Genomic DNA, 20,569 nt, shown 5'->3' on the forward strand with positions numbered 1-20,569 from the left:
GGGCTGGCATGGCTGCGGCACAAAGTGATGCTGCATCTTGGACAGTGTGTCCCTCTCCCACAGGTCAATGGAAAGCAGGAATGCTTTGTGGGCCCTGCCACCTATCCGGGACAGCCAGGGCTGACACCAGCACAGGCCCCCTGCCTCTGAACTGCACAGGAGCACAGCACCCATCTTGACTGGACACTGCCCAGACCCTCACCAGCTGTGCTTCCACCATCCCCAGCAGTGCAGGCCCCAGCACCTCTGTCCTGTGCTCTGTCTGCTGCTTGCTGCGGTCCACGGGGCTTGGTTGGATGTGTACCTCCATCACCAGGGGGTCTCCTCACTGCCACATGCACTCCCCAGCCTCATGTAGCACAGCCGCCCTGGCTACCCATTCTGAGCAAGGGGTCCCCAGTCCCCACTACACTGGGCACTTTCCAACTCCTCTACCTCCGCTCACAGGTGGGCTAGGGTGAGAGAAGGATCCAAGTCCATGTGGCCACTGCAGCCTTCCACCAAAGCCTCCGTGCCCCCATTCTGGCCCACAGGGAGCAGGAAGCCCAGGAAGAGCCAGAAGAGGCTGTGTCAGGGCCCTGCACATGCAGCCTGGGCAGTCAACACTCACCCGGGTGGCCCCGTGAGCCCCAAAGAGGAGTGCTGACAGCTCCAAGGATCCTTTCCAGCCCCCCAGGAAGCCACCCCATAATCAGTGACACTGGGAGGGTGCCTCAGGGGCCTGCTAAACCAGGGCCAGTACGCAGCTGGGGCACACACCAACCCTTTGTGGTCCTGGGCCCCAAATCTATTTAACACTTAATAAAGGAAAATGAAAGCATTTAAACTGCAGAAAGTTTCTGTATTACTATCAATCCCACTGGTGTTGCTATCCCCACCTGTGCTGCCTTCTCCCCCTTTTCCTGGTGTGATGGCCACTGTTTCCTCATGTGTCTGCTGGGTCCTATGGGCTCTGGGGTCAGCCTGGTGGGAGAGACGGTGCAGTGATGCAGCCCCTGTCCAGGGGAAGTAGAATGTTGATGCTGATGGATCCTTCTACATGTACAGGTACTATTGTTCTCCCAAAAGCATGTGCTGCCCAGCTCCAGGTCTGCATCTCTGCAACTGGTCCCAGGGCTGATGTTTGCAGCCGAGGAGTCTCCAGTGCCAGCCCGTGCCCCACCACTCATCATCCCAGGCCCTCCTTCTCACCATGCCCTCTGCCCCCACGTCCCAGGGCTCTGCTCTCCTACCAGCCCGCACTGCCCAGTACAGCCTTGCTATGGCAGTGTCCAGATCCCTCATGCAGAGAGTCACAAGTTGGTGCTGCTCTCTGTGTCAGTCTAGGGTCGTACCCTGCCAAGGCAGGAGTCCCAGGAAGTTCAACAAGGGGAAGTGTGAAGTCATGCACCTGTCTTCAGTGAAAGAGAAGTGGGTGGGTGTGGAGAACAGGCAAAAGAGTAAAAAAAGGCCCAAATGATGAATATCATGGAATGTATTTAAGCCTCTCCCTTGCCTTGCCTTTGCCTGGCTGGTAAGATGGAGTGGGGAGGTAGGGGAGCGGTCCCAGGAGAGTCAGGGTGTATGCAAAATTCCACAGTGAGGAGCTGGCAGTAGTGGGCAGCTGGGGAAGAGGGCACTCAGAGCAGTTCCCTGCCTGTGGTGGAACGATTGCAGGAAGGATTGCATCAAAAAGGACAGGAGACTGGCTTGTTTCACCTTCTCCGGCTTCTGCCCTGTTGAGTCTCCACAGCCACCTCTGCTAGGAGAAAGGGCAGGTGCATGGCAGAGGAACCGTGCCACAGGTGCTCGCTGCAAGTTGCACTGGCAGCTGAGAGAGAGCAGAGAGAACGCAAACTCATTTTGCTGGGAAATGGCGCTAGAGGCACCCGAGCGCCAGCGTTGGAAGTACTGCAGACGTGCTGTCTCGGGTTAGGTGCAATCTGTGGGGATGTGGAAGCATCTCCCAGGCAGCACACTCCCTCTCCTTGCAGTACACACACAGCTGTGTGCGGGGATCGCTAGCATTTGCTTCTGACCAAGCAAAGGCCCAGAGTGCCTGGGAATGTGAGTCCCAAGCAAAGTAACCAGCCCCTTTGGATTTACTGACCCAGTACTGAGCTGGTTTGGCTCCTGGAGAAGCATGCAGGCAAATGCACTCTCTCTCCTGGTGGGAAGCTGTTTTGATGCCTTATTATTGTATCTGCCAAATCCATCAGTCATTGCAGGCTTCATCCACTTTCACCCTCTGCTAAGGAAGATTAGGCAGCCTATTTTGACAATGCTAACAGAAGAGTGTTTGGGATTTGTTTGTTCTGGACTATATCTCTGGGCATCCTTGTTCCTGTCTTTCTTTAAAGGTAAGCTCACCTGTGGTTGTCCAGTTTAGGGGATTTTTGTTTCTCTTTATTTTTCTCTAAACTCTAGTCACATCATACCCCAACTTTACATTCAGAAGGACTTGTATCTGCTTGTAGTTTAAACTTAGTCAGAGTCCAGTGCTGGTCCCACCAAGTTTTGTAACCAGTTTTAATAAGTTTGTGGATCTTACAGTGCTGGACACCTTATTTTAAGAAAGAAAAAGGTGTAGGGTGTTTTTTTTTTTTTTCCAATGAAAAGTAATTTTCACTTTCAGAAATGAATTGAAATGATTGTGTTTCAAAAGGAATATATTCTTGCTTTCCTTTAAAAATTTTACCTATGTGTGCTTTTCTGGGAGTGGGAAATTATAACTCCAGGCTGCCCAGGATGGCTCTGAGAACTCTGTAGGTGTGCTGGTGAAATGGTATTGTTATAAAAAGAAAAATGACCAGAAGAAAATCCTGAACTGTTTACTTTCTATGCATCATTTGGAGAGATTTATAGCTGCATAAATACATACATTTACCATTTCTGGTCTCTTTTTCTCTTCTAACTTTTAGTATATTTAATAAAAAATCCTTCTAGGCAATGATGGGTATAATCTGGAAACATCTAATAAAAATAATAATGGACTTCTGTAGTCTAAAGTAGCACCTCTGACCAAGCTATCTTCTGAAATTTCAGCACATTACAAAGAGAAGAAGGAACTGTGTGATACTTCCAAAACATGGAGGATTGCAAGGCTAACAATAAAGAATTTTTAAGTGGGAAAGGAGTTGAAATAGCCCCAGTCCTGAAAGATGTTCAGGATTCTACACAAAATGTGCTTTTATTGCTCCCTAACAGCTGAAACATACATGCCTGCAGCAACTATGAATTCTAAAACTGAGTATTCCAGGTATGAGGAACCATGTCATGTTATACACAATTTATGCATAGAGAAAGGAAGATTGTCTTTTTAAAGCAGAGAAAGTGGTCCACATATTTCAGAAGTGCAGGGGCACGGGAAACTTACATATGTGTGATGTTGCACTGGACTATTCATGGCATGCAGATTAGTTTATTAGTTTATCTGAATCTGCAAAACCCATACATTTAATTATTACAGCTCCACATTTCAGCTGCGTAATGTAGCAATGGTATTGCAGAAAAATGTTTCCACACCTTACTAAATTAAGAACGTTGTTATCTTTGTAAGATCTTTCTGTGCTACTTCAGGAGCTGAACTAATAGGCAGGTGATGGCAGCCAGTTATGATATAACTCACTTTGTGTGCAGTCACATTTTGAGCAGTTGTGTATCATGTAAATACTGCCTTTTAAATACTGAGTAGTCATTAATTCATCAGCAGGGATGCTTAGTTTCTCTGAGCAGCACATGAAGACACAAACTGCTTTTATAAATAATTCAGAGGACTTTGTTAGGTGCTTTTGCCAGCAGTTTACAAGTGTGCACTTTTACATACAACTGCTAAAGCAGAATAAAATGTACCTCTGGTTAAGATGGTCTGTATTTGACCTCTGCTTTGTGGATAGCTTTTTTTCTTTTTAAAGAAAAGGCAAAAAAATAAAAAAGAAAAACCCTGAGAATTTTGCAGTTGGTGCAGAAAAGAAAAAAGACAAGATAATCTTAGCATGTTATCAGTAGCAGAGTCTTTTAACAGTAAGGTCCAAATGAACTACCCCAGGATTCCTCAGTATACTCACGTAGAAATCACAGCAAGTCCATCATAACTAACATCACATAGTGCTGAGTTGTTTCAAAAGAATTCATAACAATTTCTCAACTACTGAAAACTCCTGCAGGACTGTTTGACAGAAAATTTGTGACAAAGACTAGGTAAAAATCAAAACAAAATATGAGGAACTTGGTCATTTTTTCCAGTCCTTTCCACAGATTTTTGCTTCAGCTTGAACTCTGCTTGCACTACTGCTAGGAGTCCTGCTATGTCATTCATGTTAGGTCATTGCATCACTCCTTCCTGAAGATCCTGGAGTCAGTGACGCTTTCTTGGGGCATGGGCCCTAGGGAAAATCGGGAAACAGGTTCTCAGCCTCCCTGGATCCCAGATGAAATCTGCCACAAGTGCAATCCTTGAAGGAGCACTCAGAGGATGCAAGGACCCTGTGAGTCTCAGCAGCTACATAACAACCTCAGATGGAGGGGCTTGAAAACCCTGCTCCAGGGAGAGATTGGAAGGGAAAGGATCAGAGCCACTCCTGCTCCTTTCTCTGAGCGTGGTGCAGTCTGGGAGCCAGGGTGCAGACAACCTTGCAAGGGAGGTCTCCTCCTGAGAAACATGTCCCAGTGACCACATGAGCACCTAGCCTCTCTGAGGAGTGTTACCTTCAGCTCAGTGCACAGGCCATTGCTGGGTGTGAACATCCAGAGAAGTTAAACATGCACTTTACTAGTGTCCAGTCAACCCATGCATTCTAATTACTGTGCTTTATGTCCTTTTTTTAAAGTGATGCCACTAAAGTGGACACATGCCACACAGAGCAGAGTCAGACCTCTTAGCTGCTTTGCTCTGTTCAGCCTGACATCAGAGTCATACTCTGGCCATGTGGCTTTGAAAAGCCCAACAAAAGCAAAGGCAGGCTGAGGACAGAACCCCCTCTCTGCAGTCTGTTGGGAACGTAAGTGCTCAGCAGTATGGGACAAATCCTATGGCAGGGGATGCTGGAAGTGAGCTAACAGCTAAAAGGTGTAAATTATGAAGTAACTCAGCCTGACTTGGTGTACCCAGCTGGTGAAAAGCAGCTTTTCTTTGACTCACTCAGAATACAGAGTTGAATTCTCACACTACGCTCAGTTCATGCTTTCTCACAGTTTTGCTGATTTAGATGAGCTCTAGTGATCACATCAGAACACAACTGGTGATCTCTAGGAGCAAATCCTCACAAAGATACTGTTCTTGGTTCACTTCCATGCAAACAGGTGCTGTTTCTACAGCAGCAGTAGCATTGGCAAGATAGTCTCAAAAGGTCAGATTCTGCTGCTAAGCTACAATTTCTCTAATGTAAGCTAGTTAGACTGAGGTAACATGAGTTGAGAGATCTGTGTAGCTGGAAGAACCAAGGCTGGTACTTAAATACCTATATATGGAGTCTAAACTTCAGGCCTCAGCTGGGTGGGACTGATGGAGCTGCAGTGAGCTGTGTTAATCAAACTGGTTAAGTCCAAAGAGACATTGTTGAATAGATGTGAGAAGTCCTGTGCCTTAACAGAGTACAATGTAATGTCATTGGTAATTTAGGTGGTTGGTGAATGAGCTCCACCTTTATATCTCATAAATGTTACCAGAATAGAATGAGGAGTTAAAGTCAGATCATTTAGAATCCTTCATACTCTTAATTTGAGGTCTGAAGGTCATATACACCTCACTTCCCCACATTCTCTATGTTGATGCACTGAGTTGTGTCACCCCACTGAGTGATACACAGTTTCAAAGATAACAATGCAGCTGATGCAAGTTCAAAATAGAGAAGATATGAGGAGGACCTTTGCTTGTACAAGTAGGTCTTTTCTTCCATATTAGCTAAAAAGATGCCACACATGCACCTTGCAGAGGTGTGAAATTACTGCCAGATCCCTGCCATTACTATAATGTCTGGGAGTACAGACACCAGAGTCTGGTCACTCTGGATGCTGAGAGCATGTCAAGGCATCACAAACACATGAAGTCAGCGATCATGAAATAATAGAGTTCTCTATTCTTAGAGAACTCTTAGCCAGGAGAGGGCTAAGCAGAACTGACATCCTGGACTTCAAAAGGGCTGACTTTGTCTTGTTTAGGCACCTCCTTGACAGGATCCCTTGGGAGACAATCCTGAAGGGTGTAGGGGTCCAGGAAGGCTGGGCACTCTTTAAGAAGGAAGTGTTATTGGCTCAGGAACAGGCGGTCCCCAGGTGCTGTAAGAGAAGCCGGCAACAGAGAAGACCACCCTGGCTGAACGGGGAGCTTTGGCTGGAAGTCAGGGAGAAAAGGAAAGTTTACAGCCTTTGGAAGAAGGGGCTAGCCACTCACAGTGATTACAAAGAGGCTGTGAGGCTATGCAGGGTAGAAATCAGGAGGTCTAAAGCCCAGCTGGAAAATACCCTGGCTTCAGCCATCAAGGATAACAAGAAATGTTTCTATAAGTATGTCAGTAGCAAAAGAAAGACCAGGGAGAGTCTCCATCCCCTGCTGGATGCGGGAGGAAACATGGTAACAAGTGATGAGGAGAAGGCTGAGGTCCTTAATGCCTTCTTTGCCGCAGTCTTTAATAACAAGACTAGTTGTATTGAGGGAATCCAGCCTCCTCGGCCAGAGGACAAAGACTGGGAGAACGACCGTCCCACATTCCAGGAGGAGACAGTCAGTGACCTACTGCATCACATAGACACACACAAGTCTATGGGACCTGATGGGATACACCCGAGGGTGCTGAAGGAGCTGGCTGGGGTGCTCGCCAAGCCACTTTCCATCATTTACCAGCAGTCCTGGCTGAACGGGGAGGTCACGACAGATTGGAAACTGGCCAATGTGACGCCCTTCTATAAGAAGGGTCGGAGGGATGATCCAGGAAATTACAGGCCTGTCAGCTTGATGTCGGTGACCAGGAAGTTGATGGAGCAGCTCATCCTGAGTACCATCACACAACACATGTGGGACAACCAGATGATCAGGCCCAGTCAGCATGGGTTTATGAAAGGCAGGTCCTGCTTGACAAACCTGATCTCCTTCTACGACAGGGTGACCTGCTTATTGGATGAGGGAAAGGCTGTGGATGTTGTTTATCTTGACATTAGGAAGGCCTTTGACACTATTTCCCACAACATTCTCCTGGTGAAACTGGCTGCTCGAGGCTTGGATGAGCACATGCTTTTCTGGTTAAAAAACTGGCTGGATGGCCGGGCCCAAAGAGTTGTGGTGAACGGAGTTAAATCCAGTTGGTGGCCGGTCACGAGTGGTGTCCCCCAGGGCTCGGTTTTGGGGCCACTCCTGTGTAACATCTTTATTGATGATCTAGATGAGGGGATCGAGTGCACCCTCAGTAAGTTGCAGATGACACCAAGTTGGGTGGGAGTGTTGATCTGCTCGAGGGTAGGGAGGCTCTGCAGAGAGATCTGGACAGGCTGGAGTGTTGGGCTAAGGCCAACTGTATGAGCTTTAATAAGGCCAAATGCCGGGTGCTGCACTTCAGCCACAACAACCCCCAGCAGCACTACAGGCTTGGGGAGGAGTGGCTGGAGAGCTGCCAGTCAGAGAGGGACCTGGGGGTGTTGTTGATTGACAGCCGGCTGAACATGAGCCAGCAGTGTGCCCAGGTGGCCAAGAAGGCCAATGACATCTTGTATCAGAAATAGCATGGCCAGCAGGAACAGGGAAGAGATTTTGCCCCTGTACTCGGCACTGGTAAGGCCGCACCTCGATTACTGTGTTCAGTTTTGGGCCCCTCACTACAAAAAGGACATTGAATTACTCGAGCGTGTCCAGAGAAGGGCAACGAAGCTGGTGAAGGGTCTGGAGCACATGTCGTACGAGGAGCGGCTGAGGGAACTGGGGTTGTTTAGTGTGGAGAAGAGGAGGCTGAGGGGAGACCTCATCGCCCTGTACAACTACCTGAAAGGAGGTTGCAGAGAACTGGGGATGAGTCTCTTTAACCAAGTAATGAGCGATAAGGTAACGGCCTCAAGTTGCGTCAGGGAAGGTTTAGACGAGATATTAGGAAGTATTTCTTTACAGAATGGGTTGTTAGGCATTGGAATGGGCTGCCCAGGGAGGTGGTGGAGTCCCCATCCCTGGAGGTGTTTAAGAGTCGGGTCAACATAGCGCTTAGGGATATGTTGTTGTTGGAAACTGTCAGTGCTAGGTTAATGGTTGGACTAGATGATCTTCAAGGTCCTTTCCAACCTAGATGATTCTGTGATTCTGTGATTCTGGGATTGAATGTACTTGTCATAGCACATGTCTGTTTATAGGTGTCACTCTGCTCTGTGATCAAGAACACTAGAGGTGAAACATGTGTCAACACATTTTAAGACAGGCAAGCAGAGTCCTAGGTAAATCTCTTATTTCCTGTGAGTTAATGTCTGCTGCAGTAACTTGCTGTACATGCTTTCGTCTTGAGATTGACTTTCCAGTTCAATGAACCAGACTTCCTGTTCAGTCACTAATCTTCTGTGTGCCTTCACTGGCACAGACCTAAGGTTGCTCTGTATTATGTTAGGCACAGTTGCAACTGTGGAGCTGGCCCAAGCTGCTGAGAAGTCACCAGGCTCCAGGAAATCGAGGTATTTTCATGCACATTTGCTGATAGTGATCTGGGCTAAATCTTCTTGTGTTAACTCTCCTCAAATCTCAGTGGAAAAAGTGGGAAGGTCCAGAAAAAGCACCTGGGCCCTGACATCACCGGCACCTATTGTTAGATGCACCTGTTGGTATAGCACTCTACGTGTAGATAGGGACCCAGAAGCAGATACAGTGCATGAGAAAGTAGCATCCATCTGGTATTTAGGATGATGCCACATGGTGCCTTGGGAGCTTTTATCCTTGCTCCAGTGCAGGGGCTCTTCTGATGGTCTCAGAGCAGAAGTTCCTATTCCAGGCATAGGATTCATGTCCTAAAGACAGCTCCAGACCTTCTTTTTCCCTCTGGTTTATTCTCCTAAGACATGTGAAGGACAACATGAGTTAGTGATGTTGGTAACATATTGGATGATTTTGTCAGCAACTGTAAACTTTTCCAAGCAGTGAAAGAGGTATTTTATGTCTCTGTGGTGGAGAGAGAACAGTGAACAGCAGCATCCCTTCTCACACCTGGATGGTGAAGTAACTCTTTCCAGAGTCTAAAAATGGGTTAAATCAGTCACAAAAGAGGAAATATTTCCATCTGAACGTGATCGTTGTGATTGTCCTGGTTTAGCCAGGATAGGGTTAAGTTTCCCCAGCAGTGGGGGGGAAGCTCTAGCCAGGTTATTCATATACCATGCTGACGTCACATCCTAGCGGGAGCGTGGGAAGAATCGAATTGTGTGCGATGGCTCAGCCGGTTCTCTCACTGCTGTATCGGTACATATATATATATACTTTGCTCTGTTCATTGTTATCACTGTTATTGTTATTGTTTGTTGTGTTGCTGTTGCTCTGTTGTATTAAACCTTTCCTTATCTAAGTCTCGGGGCTTTGTATTTTACTCCCTTTGTGGGGGAGGGGCAGCGGCCGCGTGGTCTCAGACCCTGGCAGGGGCTAAACCACCAGAGTGATTTTCAAGGAAAGGCACGTACCCAAATTTTATCAATTTCTCTGTACATCCTGAACAAAGAGTTAGTGTGAAATTTCATATGTATGTCACATAATCACAGAATCATCAAGATTGGAAAAGACCTTGAAGATCATCTGGTCCAACCATTGACCTAGTACTGACAGTTTCCAACTACAACATATCCATAAGCGCTATGTCAACCCAACTCTTAAACACCTCCAGGGATGGGGACTCCACCACCTCCCTGGGCAGCCCATTCCAACGCCTAACAACCCATTCTGTAAAGAAATACTTCCTAATATCCAGTCTAAACCTTCCCTGGCGCAACTTGAGGCCGTTACCTCTTGTCCTATCACTTATTACTTGGTTGAAGAGACTCATCCCCATCTCTCTGCAACCTCCTTTGAGGTAGTTGTAGAGGGTAATGAGGTGTCCCCTCAGCCTCCTCTTCTCCAGACTAAATAACCCCAGTTCCCTCACCAGCTCCTTGTACCAATACAGCAGTAAGAGAACTGGCTCTGTTCATTGCTATTACTGTTACTGTTATTGTTGTTTGTTGTGTTGCTGTTGCACTGTTGTATTAAACCTCTCTTTATCTCAGCCCTGGGGCTTTGTATTTCACTTGCTTTGTGGGGGAGGAGCAGCGGCCACGTGGTCTCAGACCCTGGCAAGGCCTAAACCACCACAACTTTTGGTGCCCAACGTGGGGCACGAGAGGGCTGAGATAAGGACAAGAGGAGAAGGTGTGTTAGAGCAATCTGTTAGGTGTAATTTTTCTGTTTTTATTTATATTTGTTTGATAAGAAACGTTTGCAATGCTGGCCAATTTGCTTGCGTGGTGGGGCTGGATTAATCCTTATATCCATTGTGCATTCCCAGTGCTGATGTTTGTTCTTGGTGGAAAATGTGTCAAGGGTCTTGTTTTGTTTTATTGGCTGCAAACTGCTTATAATATGGCTGTATCACTGCTTGTGGGGGTGAACCGGTACCTGTTTGCTGCCTGGGCTTTTGTTAGGGGTCTCATCCCCTCTATGGGTGAGCCAGGGGAAGAGATCCTCTCGGTTTTTGAGAGTTTCAGCTATCCCTGGAGCATCCTGGGCAGTGTGCTTGTAGCACTGTGCTTTCTAAATGACTGCCAGATCTTGTTTTGGGCCATGCGGTATTCCTCCAATAATGGCACCACCCAGAAACCTGCCCTGAGGGCAGAGAGTTATAAATGGCAAGGTGTGTGGGAAAAGATGGGCAAGTGCCTGAGTCAGTGGTCACCCCCAATGCTTTGGGATTTCACTCCCAAACAAGTGCAGAGTCCTGATAAACTGGTGGAGTGTTTGGAAAAGGTGTGCTGCCAATCTGACAAATGCCGGGAGACACAAATCCTTGCGATGTGCTGGGGATTTGCCCATGCTTACCACATCGCCCTTAACACTGATCACTGCCCTCAAGGGGGAGAAAGGGCTGCATGGTCTGAAAGTGAACCTACTGGTACAGCAGCTGGGCCAGAGGGACAGGCAGTGCCAGTACCAGTCACCTCCACCAGCACAGCAGCTGAGCCAGAGGCACAAGCAGTACCAATATCAGTCACCCCGATACGAAAAACCAAATATACCAAAAAATCCCCCAGACAGAATAGAATGGCCAACATTATGCTTGACCCTCTTGAAGGGACCAGGAAGTCATTCTTGCAGGAGTCACTCTTAGATCAAGTGAGTGATGGTGAGCAGGATTAGAGAGGCCCTGCCTCCAGCCAGGTGGAGGAAAGGGATAATCGGATTTAGATGGCCTGGCACATCAGACCCACAAGAATATAAGGCCTTGGTCGACACTGGTGCACAGTGCACCCTGATGCCATCAAGCCACAGTGGGGGCGAATCCATCTGCATCTCTGGAGTGACAGGGGGATCCCAACAGCTGACCCTATTAGAAGCTGAAGTAAGCTTAACTGGGAAGGACTGGCATAAGCACCCCATTGTGACTGGCCCAGATGCCCCGTGAATCCTAGGTATAGATTACCTTAGGAGAGGGTACTTTAAAGACCCAAGAGGGTACCGGTGGGACTTTGGTATAGCTGCCCTGGAGGAGGTTGAGCAATTGTCCACCTTACCCGGCCTCTCAGAGGATCCCTCAGTGGTGGGGTTGCTTAAGGTTGAAGAGCAGCGAGTGCCAATTGCCACCAAGATGGTGCACCGGTGGCAGTAACGCACTAACCGAGATTCCCTGGTCCCCATCCATCAGCTGATCCATTGACTAGAAAGCCAGAAGGTGATCAGCAAGACTCATTCACCTTTCAACAGCCCAGTATGGCCAGTGAGAAAACCTAATGGCGAATGGAGACTGACTGTGGACTACCGTGGCCTGAATGAAGTTACGCCAGCGATGAGTGCTGCAGTGCTGGACATGTTAGAGCTCCAGTATGAGCTGGAGTTGAAGGCAACCAAGTGGTACGCCACAACTGACATCACTAACGCGTTCTTCTCCATCCCAATAGCACCAGAGTGCAGGCCACAGTTTGCGTTCACTTGGAGGGGTATCCAGTACACCTGGAATCGATTGCCCCAGGGGTGGAAACACAGCTCCACCATTTGCCATAGACTGGTCCATACTGCACTGGAGAAAGGTGGGGCTCCAGAACACCTGTAGTTCATTGATGATATCATTGTATGGGGGGACACAGCTGAGGAAGTCTTTGAGAAAGGAAAGAAGATAATTGAAATCCTCCTTAAGGCTGGTTTTGCCATCAAGTGACAGAAAGTTAAGGGGCCTGGAAAGGAGATTCAGTTCCTAGGAATAAAATGGCAAGATGGGCATCGCCACATCCCAATGGAGGTGATAAACAAGATAACAGCTGTGGCCCCACCAACCACTAAAAAGGAGACTCAGTCTTTCCTGGGCGCTGTGGGATTCTGGAGGATGCATATCCCAAACTACAGCCTGATTGTGAGCCCTCTCTACCACATCCCCTACCATGCACCAGCCTCTGGGAAGATCGAGAGCTACAGTAGACTGTTAAAAACTACACTGAGAGCAATAGGGGGTGGAAACTTCAAACACTGGGACACACATCTGACAAAGGCCACCTGGTTAGTCAACACAAGAGGATCTGCCAATCGAGCTGGCCCAGCTCAGTCAAAACTTCCACGTGTTGTAGACGGGGATAAAGTCCCTGTGGTGCGCATGAGGGATCTGCTGGGAAAAATGGTCTGGGTTAGTCCTGCGCCGGGCAAAGGCAAACCCATCCACAGGGTTGTTTTTGCTCAAGGACCTGGTTGCACCTGGTGGGTGATGCAGAAGGATGGAGAGGTTTGATGCGTACCACAAGAGGACTTGATTGTGGGTGAAAACACACCATGAGTTATACTGTGCTTTTATTAATTTTTCTTTGTTAATGCTAATTGCTAAATGGCAGCTGGATGTGATGCACATGGTATAGAATAAAGGGGTGGATTATGTCCTGGTTTAGCTAGGATAGGGTTAAGTTTCCCCAGCAGTGGGGGGAAGCTCTAGCCGGGTTATTCATATACCATGCTGACGTCACATCCGGGCGCCAGAGCGCGAGAAGAATCCGTGATCGCGTGGGTTGGCGCAGCCAGTTCTCTCACTGCTGTATTGGTAGATATCTTGCTCTGTTCATTGTTAGTACTGTTATTCTTATTGTTATTGTTGTTGTTTGTTTTGTTGCTGTTGCACTGTTGTATTAAACCTCTCCTTATCTCAGCCCCGGGGCTTTGTATTTCACTCCCTTTGTGGGGGAGGGGCAGCGGCCGCGTAGTCTCAGATCCCGGCAGGGACTAAACCACCACAACCTGTCACAAGCAAGGAGGGAGATACAAAGTCTTTTCAGCTCTAGGATGTGATTAAAGTAGATCTGACCCCTTTGCATCACTCCTGACATGGTTGTTCAAGGATACCTAATGTCTAGAGATCCTGCATGATCTAATTCAGGAAGAGAACAAATCTGCCTTAGACAGGTAGGGTTAGCACTTGCAATCATTAGCATCCATGGGAATGAAAATGTTAGACAGGAGTTCATTGCTGTTTTGGGACACACTCCTGAGGAAATATGGTTGAAGTGTTTTGCTTATCAAGTACTTTCTGCATTGACCAAAGCAGCTCATAACAAGGCTGAGACCAGAATCAGATGATAAGTTTGGAAATAACAGTCTTTCCACCTGGAGCTTGCAATTAAGTCAGCATATTGAAATGGAAAGAGAACTTGTAGTTAGCATGATACTTGTGCATGTCAACAGTGAGATGCAGATGACTCTGCCCTGTTTTGCTATCAACTGGCTTTGTTCAGTTAAAGAAGCTGTGGTTACCAGAGTGCTGAAAAGGATGTCTGCTATCCTTATCACCTTCCAGAAATGGATGTCTTCAGTACAGATTGCATTCCAGAATGTTGCAGAGAAAGCCATAGTCCTCATTTCTGACCTTAATGCAACATAGATCTGGACAGAAAAAGGACTTAGAGGGAAAAGGAAGGCTTGGGTAGATCTCATTTCACATTGAGGACAAACAGCCTAAAGCCAGTTTGCAGGTTGGGCTGACAAGACTGTACACAGTGTTTCCCTGAAGCTCAGCTGTGGCTACGTGGAGAAGAATGTCTGGTCACTTAGATCTCCATTATGTCAAGAGAGAAAATTAAGTTGTAACTTGGAAAAGATATGTCTGTGGCAGCTGAGGTGAAATAGGATCTGATCTATACAGATTCATAGACTGGTAGAGTAATTTGGCTGGAAGGGACCTCCAGAGGTTGCCCAGTCCAACCCCTCTTCTCAGAGCAGGGACAGCTCTATTAGGTTGCTTCTTGGGCAGTCAAGCTGGGAAGATCTCCGAGGACAGTGGTCTCCCCTGTGGTGAGTATCCTTCAGAGGAAAAAAGTCTCTCCTGATACCCTGGCAATGCCCATGTTGCTATTTCTGTCTGAGTAGTGCTGAGCCTGTGCACCTCCCAGAAGAGTCTGGCTCCTTCATCATAGAGCCCTTCCTCATGGCAGCTGAAGGAAACCAAAACAACTCCCCCTTGCTTCCTCATCCCCAAGTTGATCAAAAGCATGTCTCTCCACCTCTCATCAAACATGCTGTGACCCAGCAGTCTGTCTCAGTGGCCTCCACTTGACTCACTCTACAGGGTCAGTGTATGTATGTGTTGTGCTGCTCTGGAGAGGCGCAGAGCTAACTGTGTGTCATGCAGTGACTGATGTTCAATATAGGCTGGCTGTAGGGGATGCTGCTGCTTGGTGTTTTCATCAGCTCTGAGTCAGTAGGTTTTGGAAAAAAACAAAAGTAGGAGGTCATATAATGATGCAGAAAATAAATTCTGTAATTCTTAGCCATCTTGTGCTCTTTCTGGAGAACTTCATCTTGAGTCTGCAAAGTGACAGAGCAGGTCATGACAAATGATGTAGTACATTCCCTTGAATACTGTGTCATTTTAGAAAAATAATCAGCAAACTGAAATCTTGCTTAAGCAACTATAACAATAGGAAGAGGAGATTAAAAAAAATAAATTGTTAGATGCTTTGCAGTTGTCAACGTTTCAAGTGGCAAATGTGCAACAACTTTGAATTGGACATATTCTTGTTCAGGCTTCACACACAATTCATAGAAGGCAATTGGAGAACTTCAAGACCTCTAAGCAAAAGACTTGCCTTTCTAATATAGCCAAACAGTTATCCTGCACCTTATTCTCTGCATCAGTGTTTCCTTCATGGTCTAAGCCTTCTAATGTAGTCTCTAAAGATATTAAGTCCCTAGTGTCCATTTACTTCATAATTTGAATTTGTTGGATTGGTATCTCAGCCCAAGGACTTCTGCAGTCCTGCCATCATCAGATATACTTAAGCATTGCAGACAATGACAACAAGAGTGCAGGATGATAGAGAAATGATAGGTTGAATGGGAACAAGTCTATGGGTAAGGAGAGGAGACATCCTTCTCCAGAGGAGGCCTCTTCCCAAGTGGGCAAATAATTTCCACTTTGGGTCAAAATACTCTAGCAGACTCAGGAACTCTGTATGCTGGGGAATATAAGAGGGCAGGCCAGATAGCACAGGGTCACTTTCTGATTTTCAAGGCTAGTTTTGGTCTCTCTCAGACCAAGCATCCTGCATCTGCAGGTATTGGTACTGTAGCACAAGATGGCAGTCATACTCCACCTGGACACGTGGGGCACTAAATTAGTTTTGTTTTGTTTGCACGGACATAATTCAGGAACATTAGATTGAAGTTGTCCAAGCTTTAAATCAACAGAGTAAAGTTAAGACAAAATCAGTCTCCCCAGATCGTCATTGTCTGGAAGTACCTTATTTTCACTGTAGTTCATTTCTGCTGTTAGTCATGGTCAGTGACTCAGTCAGTGCAGGCTTGGCTGGCAGCGTGCAGCAAGGAGATCCACATATTTCATATCCCCACTGATCCCAGCAAAAACAGGTTTCGAGGCCTGTGCCTGAGGAAAAGTCAGTAGCATCTAGCATTCTGAAAACAGACAGATCAAGTCTAATCAATGCTTACTGAGACCTTGTGACATTCAAAGTCTGGGGAAAAAAAACCAAACAGCTGTAAACTTCATGCTACAGACCATGCTCAGCCACTTTATATGCACATAAGCAAATCTGGGCTGAATCAGCCAAAACAAAGCACTTGTTACAATTTCAAGTGTCCTAGGTCATCTCCACAGACCTTGTTTGTTTGGTCACAAGTCTAATTTTCTCGGAGTCAGTCATTACCTCATCAAGACAGTATTAGAAGCAGCTTTTGTCCTCAGTGTGAAATAATTTCAGATGCTGCTGAGAATTTTCATGCCTCTATTTACAGCTCCCTTTGTCTTTGAAGACCCGGACCACCAAAGCCTCAGACTTTTTTCCTGTGTAAAAAATCCCTTGGTAGCAGCCACTTCTGCTGCCAAAACCTCCCAACTATCACCAGCCAGCTAGTAGCACAACATCTTTTACATAGACAGGCAGCAAGTTTATCCTGGTTTAGTGAAAGCTCATCAGTGCTGCTTAAAACAAGGCTGAGTCTCATCTATAGATATTTTATGTAAGTTTTGCTTCTCAAGTGGGAAACTATTTCAGATTTGGGAAAATGTATCTTCATATTTCCCAGTTCAGGTACTAAGCACTGAAAAGGAGGACAAATAAGCAGCCATTCAAGATGCAGTCAAAATTTTCATCAGGGTAGCCCACATCCCTTTCACAGGACTCTAACACCATATTTCACATCATCCAGCATTTGAGTTTCTGCTATTGGAAAGACAAGCTTGCAGCTTTCTCTGCACTCCCAGATCCACATGCACTTTGGACATTTGTGCCTTGCCTGTGTCTTGCAGTCAGGGCAGCTCTCATTTTGCTCACAGGCAACAGCTGAGGCTTGAGCAATATGGGAAGAAGGCAGGAGGAGCCCTCACGAGCCTATTGCATCCTCATTCCGTTTGCTGCTTAGCATTGCTATGCAAGTACGGCTGGCATAGCAAAAGTCCGTTTTCAGGAAATGAGCCATCTCTGGTATCATAACCATTGTCACTGACCAGCACTGCAGAAGGAAAAGGGGAAAGAATCACTGCAACATCTTCGGGCACACTGGGTGGTTCATTTCCACAATATTACTGTCTGTAACATTTCTACTCCAACCTGTCCTCTGCATTGCCTAGAGAAGTTAAACAATATCACTACTGCTTTGGTAACAACACACTGAGCCAATGGTTTTGAAGCACCCTGAACTACGAAAAAAAAAGGAACAAGCTTTCTCTGCCTAGTAAAGGCATGTCTGTGACTAAAGAATAGTGCTTGGGAGATGAGTTTGTTTTTTATCTTTGCTCTCTTCAGTGTTGGGGACAAAATTACATTTTTCTCTTCCTGGGAGGTTATCTTATCTTCCTCCTTTTCCAGGGTCCTGCTGACCCTGGTGTGGGCTTCTTTCTAATTGTATTTTGACATTTTCAGCATGAGAAGTAGACCCTGAAGAACTGTGTTGCACAGTAAACTGAAGATTTCATTGCAGCCTCTATCACTGTTATTATCTGCACTGGGTTTAGGAAAAAAACCCTCTTCCTACCTATCGTCTTCTCAGCCCTAACCAGACTTGCCTATCTGTTTCCACTGAAATCATTATTACACCTGTCTGTTCACATATGTCTTTCCCAGATCTGAGCTCTCCACATGTGCCTGGCATGGTGCTGAATGGGCTTTTGATGGGGAGGTGTGGATTCTCTGTGAAAATCTTCAGAGCCATCTATGAATGCTGTGCAGATTGCCATGGTTAGTGAAGTTCACAGTTCATAGCTTTCCCAAGAAGGGCTCTCCCTTGGTTTACTGGTTTGGGTGCTGGAACATGTAGAGGTGAAGGAATGTGACAAGCTGCTCTGCAAGCCAGTAGGAGCAGGGAGTACAGAAGCCCACTTCAGTACACCGATGACCATATCATCGGTATCTCGCTTCTGTCATATGACTTTGTTTCTTTCCATGGGCTTCCATTATTGCTCCTCCCCACAAATCCCAGGATGCCTGGCAAGAGCCACCTTCAGACAGCTCTCTGTAACAAGGAGTGTCCCCCTCTTCACCACTGTTCCAGCTCCCTCCTCCTGTGCTCCTTCCACATCTAGTATTGTAGTAATTACAGTTATATTGCATGAAGTTAATGTAAACTAACATTACACTAAAAATTCAGGTTTTTTCCATTTCTGCCTGTAGCCAGTTATGTTTCTTACCTGGAGCAATGAGGCGGTTTAGATAACTATCATATATTTGAGAGGTATCCCACTGTTCATATCCTAATGTTTATCTCTTCACTTTACACACATATCTCAGCCTTTAAAACATCTGCACCAAGCTAGCAGGACCAAAAATATCATCCCATCCTTTCATTATGTAATGGCCTATATTCTCTTTTTAGCACGTTGTCATGTGCCTAAAGTATTTGAGATGAAACCTTTCCTAGAATAGCCTTTAATACCCATCTCTGCTGGGAGCTCTTTATCTGCTATGAAAGAACAGAAATGACCAGTATCAGGAAGATTAGGTCCTTTTTGCCTAGGAAAGCATGGCATTTCTCATATTCCTCTGCGTATTGAATGAGGTTTGTGTGTAAAATGCAGAAACAGTCTGCATAGCAAGAGCCAAAGATTAGAGTCAAAGATTACCCAGAAGGGAAGTAGACTAAAAAGAGGTTTTAAATGAGAGAGGTATTCAAATACGCAACATGCAAACACACAGACACAGACAAACACAGAGTTGAGGCAGCTGATGTGATTCCATTGTTTCTTATGTGAGTACCCTTCCCTGAAGGTGTGATGGCATATATTTTAAATCAAAGGACATTGAAAGTAATAATGCATTTGCAGCCACAGATAAAAGCAACAATGCTGCATATAAGAACAAAAACATATGGGACACATCCGGGCCTCTGGGGTTTAAGTGACGTATAGCAGTGACATGCTTTACATTCTCAGAAATCCAGAAAATATACAAAATAAGGTGGGTGGGTTTTTATAGCTACCAAAGCATTAGAGCATTCCACATTTTTGTAAATGTTGTTGCCTTGCCAGTTCTTTATGCCGATGAAGTTACCTGTGAAACAACCTGCCTTTCTTCTGATACTACTCCTGTTACTTCCCCCATAATTCATAGTTGCATATAGTGTGTGTGTGTGTGTGTGTGTCTTCCTGTGATCATTCTATTTGCATTCCCAAAGAAATAGCTGAAACTCCCTGTAAGACTACAGTGATAAACTAAAAAGAAAATAATAATAGGAACTATGGCAGAAGACTCTGCAGGTTGTTAGGAAAATACTTGAAAGTTCTAGGATTTAGCTCCGATACCCACAGGTTTTCCTAATGGCTTTTTGCTCTGCAAATGATCCAATTATAACAAGATTGTATACAATCTTTACACAACAAAATATAACAATATGTCTCAGTATAATGTTATTGTTTTTCAAAAAAGGCCAGAACTCCACTCAGTTTCTTTTAGGAATCAGTAAAACAAACAAACAAACAAACCAAAACAGAGGGAAAGTGGCAAAGTAACAATACAAAAATGACATAGATGTGGTGAAATACCTGCAGAAGGTACAAGAAGAGTGAATAAATACCACAGCCACAGTATTGCTGCAGTTTAGGGCCTTTTATGAAGTAGCAGGGGACAAAATATTTAAAAAGCAACAATGTGATGGACCAGGAATATGCTGTTGATTTTAACTTACTGTGCTCTGCAAAGTGGTTGCAAATGCAAATGATTCTAGGAACTGTTTTTGAGAAGGGAAGGAAAAAAAGTCATGTTTTGTTACTCAGAGACATGTTAACATGAACATGTGTGAATATAAAGTGACATGGGAAAAATATGATATTTGGTCTGAAAACCGTTGGTCCTTTAAGTACCAATAACTCCCATAATCCTATATGAATAAAATAATACCTTGTGTGTAAGGCTCAGGCCTCTGCCAAAAGAAATAAGCATCAGCTAGAAAACATTCAGCTAGCAGCTGGCCTGAGAAAAAGTTCAAAGATGGTGAAAATAAATCCAGGGAACACTATGAGCCAGAGGTGGAATGGTCAATAAGTACAGGTACCATGGCTGAAAACCTCATGGAAATCCATGTCCTTCCACTTACCCTTTTGTTAATATTTCATTATTTATTCTTTACCATGCACAGCAAGCTAGAATGTGGCCCACACCAGGGATGCTCAGCCAAGGAGCTGACCACTTTTGGAGCAAACCTGGGGAACTCACAAGGGCTGGGCTCTTGCCTTGTAGCTCAGGGAGCTCTACATGCAAAGCAGAACAGGAGGATTGACCAGCTGAGACTAGACATGACAGCACAGCTCCTAGAAAAGAAGGGAGCATCTGGCCTTCCTGGGGATGGCATACAGAGAGTCTGGCCAGAGCTAACTGCAATTTTGACAGCCATTGCTCCCAGACAATGCTGAACAGCCTCCAGCCCCAACAAACACTTCTCTGGATCTGAACCCAAACCCACAGAAGAAACAAG

The 20,569-nt window shown here is 45.9% G+C and overlaps 1 protein-coding gene across 1 annotated transcript in view; it reads left to right on the forward strand.

Annotated features, from left to right (window-relative positions):
- The window catches only part of LOC141937449 (neuronal acetylcholine receptor subunit alpha-7-like), a 54,853-nt gene that overhangs the window by 2,129 nt on the left and 32,155 nt on the right, over positions 1-20,569 (forward strand). Inside the window, exon 4 of the mRNA XM_074855092.1 lies at positions 64-2,339. Coding sequence (XP_074711193.1) covers positions 2,123-2,339 — 217 coding nt within the window. The 5' untranslated portion in view covers positions 64-2,122. The remainder of the gene's footprint in view (positions 1-63; positions 2,340-20,569) is intronic.

This window comes from Strix uralensis, chromosome Z, assembly GCF_047716275.1.
Source record: "Strix uralensis isolate ZFMK-TIS-50842 chromosome Z, bStrUra1, whole genome shotgun sequence".
Taxonomy (NCBI): Eukaryota; Metazoa; Chordata; class Aves; order Strigiformes; family Strigidae; genus Strix; species Strix uralensis.